The 10,401-nt window shown below is 41.8% G+C and overlaps 1 protein-coding gene across 1 annotated transcript in view; it reads left to right on the forward strand.

Annotated features, from left to right (window-relative positions):
• Positions 1 to 10,401, forward strand: part of KCNK10 (potassium channel, subfamily K, member 10) — a 226,624-nt gene that overhangs the window by 137,058 nt on the left and 79,165 nt on the right. Inside the window, exon 4 of the mRNA XM_006839589.1 lies at positions 8,377 to 8,537. Within this exon, the coding sequence (XP_006839652.1) occupies positions 8,377 to 8,537 (161 nt within the window). The remainder of the gene's footprint in view (positions 1 to 8,376; positions 8,538 to 10,401) is intronic.

The raw sequence follows: 10,401 nt of genomic DNA on the forward strand, positions 1-10,401 counted from the left end.
TATCTATTATGCTGGTTTTTGCCTTAAAGTTTATTTTATCAGAGATTAGCACTGCCACTCCTGTTTGTTTTTTATTGCAATTAGCTTGGTATATTTTTTCCCATCCTTTGACTTTTAATCTGTTTTTGTCTCTGTGTGTGAGATGTGTCTCTTGCAGACAGCATGTTGAAGGATCTTGTTTTCTTATACATTCTGCCACTCTCCGTGTCTCTTAACAGGTGCATTTAATCCATTTACATTCAGTGTAATTATCAATAGGTATGGATTAATTGCTGCCATTATGTTTGTTTTTTTGTGTGTGGTGTTGCTGCTTTCTTTGTTCTGTGTGTACACGTCCCCTTTTAACCCCCAGCCTCCTCTCCATAAAGGGGTTGTTGTTGTTGGTGGTGATATGCCGTGGAGTCTGTTCTGACTCATAGCGATCCTTTATAGGGTTTCTGATGCTGTAAATCCTTAAAGGAGCTAAAAGCCTCATCTTTCTCCAGTGGAGTCGCTGGTAGTTTTTCTTTCTTTTTTTTTGTCATTTAATACAAACTTTTAATTTTGCAAATGAGAAACTGAGAGGCCTGCAGTTAATGAATGTTGTTAGGTACCATAGAATCAGCTCTGATTCATAACAACACTATGTACAACAGAACAAAACACTGCCCAGTCCTACACCTTCCTCACAATTGTTGCTATATTCAAGCCCATTGTTGCAGCCACTGTGTCATTCCATCTGGTTGAAGGACTCTCTCTCTTTTTTCTTGACCCTTCACTTTATCAAGAACGATGTCTTTCTCCAGGGAATGGTCTCTCCTGATAAAATGTCCAAAGTACGTGAGTTGAAGTCTCATGATCCTTGATTCTGAAGAGCATTCTGGCTATGATTCTTCAAGACAGATTTGTTTGTTCTTTGGGCATTCGTGGTATTTTTCAATATTTTTTGCCAACACTGTAATGCAAATGCATCAATTCTTGGTCTTCTTTATGCATTGCCCAGTTTCACATGCATCTGAAGTGACTGAAAATACCATGGCTTGGGTTAGGTGCACCTTGGACTTCAAAATGACATCTTTGCAGTTAGTGGTGGTAGAATTTCAACCTGGGTTAATAATTGATTGTCTCTGTAGTGAAACCATAACCTTTGGAGCAGCTGGTAGTTTTGAATGGTTGACCCTGTGGTTAGCAGCCTGACTTGTAACCACTCTGCTATCAGAAGTCCTTATAAAAGGCTTGGGACTGGTTTTTAGCCCCACATTGGTCCTGGTCATTCATAACTGCCTCTCTCTGGTTTCTGTTTATCCTTGTTGAGTGGTCATCTGTGGAAAGTCACCAGGAACCTGTTGTGGAGGAGCTCTTTGGACTTTGCTCCACTTTCTTTCTTTTTAAAAATGTTTTATTGTGCATTATATGATAGTTTACTTGGGAGAACATTAGCTTTACATTCATCCTATCGTATATCATTTCATTGCCATGGTTACAATCCCCTCCATGCATCATCAACCAACCAAAGGGGATCCCCTGCAAGCCTGTCCCCTGGTCGTCAGCACACAGCCCCTCTCCGTCTATGGGTCTAAAGTCCCCAGCCACTCCATCTTTCCACGCCATCAACTCTGCCTCCATCTCTGGTGTCACTGCTTCTCTGGGTAGGGTCCCGCTCTCTGCTCTTCTCCCTTCTGCTCCACTTTCTTGCAGTTGTCATGGTCTGAGCTACTTCTATCTGAATGATTGCTCCTTTAGTGCCCGTGTGTCCCCTCTCCATTTCTCCAGCTTCTATGTCCCCTAGCTACATCTCAGTCCATCTGTGACCGACCCAGGTGATTAAGGCAGCCAAGCCTGTGGGGCAGACATTTTGTCCCTTGTCCTGGCACTGTGGGAGAGTAGTGAGTCTCCAGGGGGAATAGGAACCAACCATCTGTTCTCTCTTGGGGATTTGTTGTTCAGGAGTCACTCCACTCAGAAGCAATTCCTTCCCACGGAAAACCACAGGGCAAACCACAATGATAATTGCGAAAAGTCTTCCTTTGCATCATGCTTACAAGTAGTAACTCATTTAATCTTTAATACCTATAAAACAACAAGCCAGTGGCTGTCAAGTTGATTCTGACTCATAGTTACCTCATGTGTGTCAGAGTAGAACTGTGACTCATAGGGTTTTCAGTGATTGGTGTTTGGAAGTAGATTGTCAGGGTGTTCTTCCAAGGAGCTACTGGGTGGAATTGAACCACTAACCTTTCAATAAGCAGTTAAGGGTTTTAACCATTCTTACCACCCAGGGGTATTCAACAGCAGAGATGTCAGTTTGAGGACTAAGTTGCACCTGACTTAAGTCATGGTATTTTCAATCACCTCATATGCATGTGAAAGTGGGACAATGAATATGGATGGAAGCTCATAGGAGAATTGATGCATTTGAGTTACCGTGTTGGAGAAGGATATTAAAAGTACCATGAACTTCCAGAAGAACAAACAAATCTGTGTTGGAAGATGTACAGTCAGAATGCTCCTTAGAAGCCAGGGTGGCGAGACTTGGTCTCTCATACTTAGGCATGTTATCAGGGGGACCAGTCCCTGGAGAAGGACATCATGCTTGGTAAAGTGGAGGGTCAGTGAAAATGAGGAAAACCCCCAACAAGATGGATTGGCACAGTGGCAGCAGCAATGGGCTCAAGCTTAACAACGATTATGAGTATGATGCAGAACTGGGCAGTGTCTTGTTCTGTTGTGCATAAGGTGGCTAGGAGACAGAACTGACTCCCTGGCATCTTACAACAACAACAACAAACACCTAGGGACGGTTAATACCTATAAGGTGCTATTAATAATGCCATTTTATGGATGAAGAAAGTGAGGCAGGAATGTTAAGTAACTTGCCCAACGTCTTAGAATTAGTGAGAGAGTCAGAATGGGAGGGATCATGTAGTTTCTAGCTTCAAGCCTTCATATAGTCATTTTGCCTTTCTGCAGAGTTTTACCAGTCATTCAGGAAAGGTGATGAGCAGCTTAACAGGGCTGGCAGAAAAAGTCAGGAATGTGGCCTTCCAATTGTCTCAGAGCAAAGCTCCACAGTGTAAGTTCTAGAATTTTCTTAGAGGGGCTAGGTTAAGGGTCAAACTGGAGAGGTTTCTCTATACAGATCACCAGATACAGAGAGCCTGCAGTGAGAACCAAGACACTTGGGGGGGGGGGGGCGGAATGTGAAAAATCAGTGAGCTGTGAAGTACTATCTCAGTGCAAAGGTATCATTGTCACTTTTATTGTTGTTCCTATTACAACAAATATCCCCAAGAACACTGCTATCTTAGATTCCCACAAGCTCACACCAGACATTTATTTTCTCACAGTTTTGGAGGCAGAAAGTCCAAATCAGGGCCTCACCTTGTTGATTCGTTTCTTGTCAGCAGTACTGGGTGTTCCTCGGGAGCTGTCATTTGTCTTCCCCCAAGTGTGCATACCTGTGTCTCATTGGTTCTTTTTATAACCAAGAAGTGATTAGATTTAGAACCCACCTTGGTCAGGTATGATTTAATTAGCATAGTAAATTAAAGCCTATTTCCAAACAGGATTACATCCACATATATATAGTCTCGTAGTATGTGACTGTCAGATTAACACTAGACTATGAACCGCAGTTCAAATCTACCAGCAGGTTCTTGGAAACCCTATATAGGGTTGCTATGAGAAAGAACCGACTTGATGGTATTTAACAACAACAACTTATATGGGTTAGGATTTAGATATTTATTTTGGGTAGGAGCATGGTTTAATTACTAAGCACATTAGGGTTTGGAGAAGTTAAGTACATCTAGTAGCTCTGGTATGGCGCTGTAGGGTAAGCTCTAAACTGCTATCCACAAGGTCAGCATTTCAAATCCACTAGCCACTCCTTGGAAACCCTATACAAGGTTGCTGTGGGTTGGAACTGCCTTGATGGCACTTAACAACAACAACAAAGTGCAGCTAAGGACAACCAAATAGTATGTGGCAGACTGGGCTGGAGCCTCCACCGTCTCACTCCTTGCTCCTGCTTCTCTCATGAAACAGAGGTGTTCCATCTGCACTGTACCTTGCTCATGAGGTGGGGCGTTCTTCTCTGAAAGCTGGAGGAAGAGGGTACACCACTTGTAGGATTAGTAAGATGCCTATTCAGTGGGTTCATAGCCTTAATTTGTTTGCTTGTGCTTGCAGTCTATTTCCTTCTGAGACACACAGATGAAAAGAAAACCTTTATTCCCTGACTATCAATTATGGGGTAGTCAAGCTCGAATCTTAGGTGTTTCTACCAATTCCTTGAGTGTTTCCAAGAGTCTTCATAAACCTGCACAGAAGGTGTACCAGCCCATCAATTGTCACTGTTAAGTGCTGTCAAGTTGGTTCTGACTCATAGACAATGTTAATGTCAATCTGATGATTTTAGAAGGGAATGCTTAGAAATGGCTCTTGTCCCAGCTCCTGAAAGCACCTGGGAAAAGTTCTGAGAGTTTTCGTTGTAGAATTAAATCAAAATGGTGATGAGTAAGAGAAACTGGAGATTAAGAGGGCTTGCCTGAACACTCAGTTAAGGAATGGAAACTGTAATTTAGATAATTTGTGATAAGGGCTTTGAATGATTCTGAACAGAAAATTGCAAAGTGAACTAGCCAGGTGACTCATCTCCAAAGACAGGAAGCAGCAGTGAGTTTTCCAGACCTTTAGGGCGATGAAAGATGGACCAACCTTCAACATTATTATAATTAAAAAAACAAAAAAAAAACAAAACTTTTTGTGAATTGGGTGAATGTTTACAGAACAAACTTTTCCATTCAACAATTCACACGTTTTGTTTCAAGTTTTTGATTATAATCACCACCAGGTAACATCACTTATTCCCTGTGATTTCTGATAGCATTCCTCCTCCTTACCTAAGTCTTCCTGACTTCTGAACTTTGTTCTTGGGTACACGCTGCCCTTTTGCTCTAAAGAGGTCTGGTCTAAGGAGTGCATCAAGTTATCGCTGATCTTGTGGACCTGTCTGTTGTTGCCATGGGGTGAGTTCAGTTCTGAACTGAAAGGTGTCTGAAAGGTGACTTAGGGCCAAAGTCTTGGGAGTTCCACCAGTCTCAGTCTGCACAGGAAGCCTGATCTTTCTTTTATGATTTTGAGTTTTGTTCTACATTTTCTCCTACTCAATCCAAACCTTCTGATGTGATCCCTTTCAGAGAGGTTGGTAGTGAACTGGGTGCCAGCTGGTTATTCTAGTCATGGAGGCTGAAGTTGGTGTGTTCCATTAGTCAATTGGACTAATTATTTCCAGGTGTTTTCAATTTTTTTGTATACTTCCTTCCTCCAGGTGGAGAGAGACCAATAGTTGCATCTAACATGGTTTCTCAAGTTTTTAAGACCTCGGTTGCTGCTCATCAAACTAGGATTTGGAACATTGTCTTTGTGGACTATGTTGTGCCAACTGACTGTGACATTCCCTCAGACTATGGTTCTGAGCCCCTAGGCCCGGCGACTTCCTCATCAACATTATTCACTGTGCTTTACTATTCTGTAGTCTTGTTGCTGTTGTTGTTAACTGCCATTTATAGCAACTCTGTACTGGGTTTGAATCATAACCTTGTGGTTAGCAGTCTAGTGCTTACCCTAAAATGACACTCTATAATATTCTGGTGTGGCATTGCTGGTTAATGCGGTAAACTGCAATGTCGGTGTGGGCCTTTAAGACCGGCAGTTCTAACTCACCAGCTGCTCCTTGGAAGCCCTGTACAGGGTCACTATGAGTCAGATCCCAACTCGATGGCACTTAGCAACAACAACAACTATTGTGTTAGGCGCCATCGAGTTGCTACTGACTCATAGTGACCCTATGCACAACAGAACGAAACACAGCCTGGTCCTGGGCCAACCTCACAATTGTTGCTACACCTGAGCCCATTGCTGCTGCCACTGTGCCAATCCATCTTGTTGGGGGTCTTCCTCTTTTTCTCTGACCCTCCACTTTACCAAACATGAGATATCCTTCTCCAGGGACTGGTCCCTCCTGATAATATGTCTGAAGCATAAGAGACCAAGTCTGGCCATCCTGGCTGGCTTCCAGGGAGCACTCTGGCTGTATTTCTTCCAACACAGATTGGTTTGTTCTTTTGGCAGTCCTTGGTACTTTTATATTTTCCTCCAACACCATAGCCCAAAGGCATAAATTCTTTTATGGTCTTCCTTATTCACTGTCCAACTTTCACATGCATATGAGGTTATTGAAAATACCATGGCTTGGGTCAGGTACTCTTGAGTCCTTATATAACTGACATCTTTGCTCTTCAACACGTTTAAGAGGTCTGGTATAGCAGATTTGTCCAATGCAATACGTCATTTTATTTCTTGACTACTGCTTCCATGAATGTTGTTGATTGATCTGAGCAAAGTGAAACCTTTGACAACTTCAATCTTTTCTCCAATTATTATGATATTATTTATTGGTCCAGTGTTGAGGATTTTTGTTTACTTTACATTGAGGTGCAACCCACACCAAAGGCTGTGGTCTTTGATATTCACCAGCAAGTAAGGTTGTATCATATGCATATTGCAGGTTGTTAGTACTATTATAATTATTTGTTGTTAACTGCCGTGGAATCAGTTATAATTCATAGCGACCATGTATAGGGCTTCCAAGGAGTGATTAGTGGATTTGAACCCCCACCTTGTAGTTCAAATTGGCCTTGTGGTCTAGTGTTTATACTACAGCGCCACACCAGGACTCGACTATTATAATAATGTTAGCATTATTTTTACTGTGCAACACTATTCTTTATTTGTGCCAGTAACCATGAATCCAATAACTGGTTTATTGCATGGATTCAGAAACAGATTCCACATGAGTTAAACAAACTTGTGAGAAGTTAGGTGACAATATAGAGTCTAGTTAACATAGTACTATAACACTAACTGGGAGTCCTGGTGTGGTGCTGTGGGCTAATGCACTGGACTGCAAAGTCATTTGAACTACAAGGTTGGGGATTCAAGCTCACCAGCTACTCCTTGGAAACCCTATACAGGGTTGCCTATGGGCCGGAACCAACTTGATGGCACTTCACAACAACAACAACATAATACTAACTGACATGAAAATGAATATCAAGTAATTTAGATTCTCATCTATATAATGATATAAGCTGCCTTTTTCCCTAGCAAAACTTTCCTTATAGAATATAGTGCCATCCATGGAGTCCTGGTATGGCGCTGTGCATTAATGAGCCAGACTGCAAAACTTGAACTGGTGGTTCAAGCTCAGCAGTCGCTCCTCAGAAACCCTGTATAGGGTCGCTATGGGTCGGATCTGACTCGATGGCGCTTAACAACAACAACAACAACATATAGAATAGGCCCAATACTCAAAACAGATGTTATTGTTGTTAAGTGCCATCAAGTCGGTTGTGACTCACAGGGTTTCATAGGAGCAGCTGGTGAATTCCGCCTTGCAGTTTGAACTGACCTTACGGTCCAGTGCTTATCCTACAGTGCCATTGCAAAACTCTTAACGAATGCAGATGTTGGCATTTTCAAAGCTATGTTTAAAATACGTATTAATCTGCTTGACTATAACAGGATTCTCTTGTATTTAAATTTACAATCCCTCAACAAACATTTATTTAGTCTCTGATTACCTTCAGCAAGTGAGTTCATTGGAAAGGCAGGACTCAAAGACGGAGTGGAGTTCCCTGTCGAGATAAAGAGAGCCAGCAGAGCTCAGCTTCCCTGTTGAGTCATGGGTCCTGTGGGAATTTGTGCTAAAACCATGTATCTTCCTTAAATCTGAGTACCCAGCATCTTCAGTGGAAAATGTTGAAGACAGTTACAGTTGGTCTAAGCTTGGAAGGGCTTCTCAATTAATAAGATGGTAAAGGAGAAGCCCTTTAAAATCTAAAAAGGCCAGTGGTCAACCCTTCTTTGGACTTCCTAAACCAGATGTGTCTTTTGTTGTTGTGAAGTGCTGTCGAGTTGATTCAGACCCATAGCAACCCACCCTGTATAGGGTTTCCAAGGAGCAGCTGGTGAGCTGAACCACCGGCCTTGCAGTCTACGATGTGTCTAGTCAAGTCTATATTTGTTTTTTTTCTGAAAAGCATGCTACCATTTTCCACCAGTAATTCTGGGTGATCACACATTTTCCAAAGTGCAATCCAACAAAACATATAGAGAGTACAATGAGAGAAGCCAAAGACATAATAGTAAAGTGTTCTGAATGTCACGAGGTCTTTGAGATGAAGTTTTGTTCTCTAAGGTTCATAAAGTGGGGATATATGTCAAACTTTCTAAAGAAGAGAAGTCTGTGGATTCTTTGGTACAACAGTCTGATTTCTTTGCCACTTCACCATTCTCCCTCTCTCTCTCTCTCTCTTTAATATTTCTCACCAGGGTATGGGAATATTGCTCCGAGCACTGAAGGAGGCAAAATCTTTTGTATTTTATATGCCATCTTTGGAATTCCCCTCTTTGGTTTCTTATTGGCTGGAATTGGAGACCAACTTGGAACCATCTTTGGGAAAAGCATTGCAAGAGTGGAGAAGGTGTTTCGAGTGAGTACTGTAACTATTTAAACCTAACCCTTGTGATCCAGTTGTCTTCAGTCTGATGGGACCCAGAAGGCCTTATCAAAGGTATTCGTCCAATGGGATAGTTTAATGTCATGATGGTATTTCCTGTTTTGGCTCAAAGAAGTTACAGGTACTGTGCCTAATCTCCCTTTTCTTGAGTGACTTCCTGCTTTGGAGTGGTATTCCTGGAATCATTACATAAGAAGGTGAAGTATGGATTTTCCAACATACATATTTGGAAGAGGTTACCTGTACTAAGTTTCTCATTGAAGATGGCTTCCTTAGTGCATTTGCAATAGAGAATTGTAAATCTATCTATTTTATTGTTAGAACTCCTTTACCCTATTTTATTTCTAAACACAGTATCTTCAGAGTAATCCTTGCTAGATTCTAAAATCTCTTACAGAAGCCTATCTTCTTATTGTCTGTGCTCTGCAACTGTCTCTCCATGACACTATGCTCTCCCTCCTCCCACTGTTGATTGCTTGCTTAGCTATAGTAGACCAGTACACTGATTATACATACTAACTTTGCTGCAGTTAGCTTGGTGGGTTTGTTCTCTTGGGAATACTTACATTTAAACAACAGTAAACAACCTCAACTCATATTTATTTACTAAATGGCAATTCTAGCATCAGTGACAGGCACGTGGAGTAAACTGATTGGACTGGGATTCCTGATACCCTGTAAATCACATGCATTCATCTGCTTTAACAGAACACTTGTTTTTCTTAAGCATAAAGTCATTTCTGTTATTTTTCAATAACAGAATAAGTGTTTCAAACCTTCTTCAGGGGATTCTCTCGTATGATGATTTAATATTCTGAAATGACATTTGGAGATCTTTTCTAGAATTTAGCAGTGATGGGTAAAGATAGAATGGTGACAAGCTCTCACGTTGCACTTTTTCCTTTGTGAGCCAAGAACTCTTAAGCTTTGAGTACAAGGCTGTCTGTCTCTGAAATCCTGGTGTAGAGTTATCTTCAGGGGAAGAGAGCGAAAACAAAACAAAATAACAAGAAATGAAAAACCCCAAACCAAATCACCCAAACAAGTCCATTGCCATCAAGTCAATTCTGACCCTACTGGACGAGGTGACTGAGATCCAGGGCTAACCCTCTAGGGCTTTCTTCCATTGGGTTACTGGATGGGTTCCAACCACCAAGGAGATCCCTCATTGAAGTGTTGCAGAGGTTTTGTTCAAGTGTAGGACTAGGTGGTATAATTGGATTGAATCCAACACTTAAGAAGCTCAATGACTCTGGGTAATCTGCCTCAGTTGACTTACCAGAAAAAGTAGATAGAATTTGAATCTGCTTTGAAAGTTTCTGATGACGAGTAAATGAAATAAGGATATACAAAAGGGCTTGGCACAAGTTAAGGCATACAGTTCAGAGCTGCTGTACGTCTGTCTCTTGAGAAAACCATTGCCTGACAAGCTGAACACCCATTCAGGTTTCATCTGAGTAGCTCCCCAGCATGTAAGTTTCTCTAGAATATCTCACAACCTTTGCTGCTAAATGGTGGCTGGCCAGCTGGTCTCATTAGAACATGCACCTGGGCTCCTCAGAGTCACCATGGAAACCGTGGGTGCTTAGTGCTCTGCTTCTCAGATGTTCAGATCTCCCTAAACCAGACATGGCAATCCTGTCTCTGGGAGCTGTTTTGAACTGCTTGAAGGTGTCCACAAACACCTCCAAGCAGGAGAAAAATGATTCTGGCATATTGAACCCTCAGAACAGGATTCAAATGGAGAAAGAACAGATCTGGACTCGTTTATTTTTTTGTAGCTTCTCTAGATCTGTTTCCTTATTTTTGAAAGAAGGGATTGGACCGAAAGCCTCGA

The sequence above is a fragment of the Chrysochloris asiatica genome, unplaced genomic scaffold (assembly GCF_000296735.1).
Source record: "Chrysochloris asiatica unplaced genomic scaffold, ChrAsi1.0 scaffold00025, whole genome shotgun sequence".
NCBI classification, from domain to species: Eukaryota; Metazoa; Chordata; class Mammalia; order Afrosoricida; family Chrysochloridae; genus Chrysochloris; species Chrysochloris asiatica.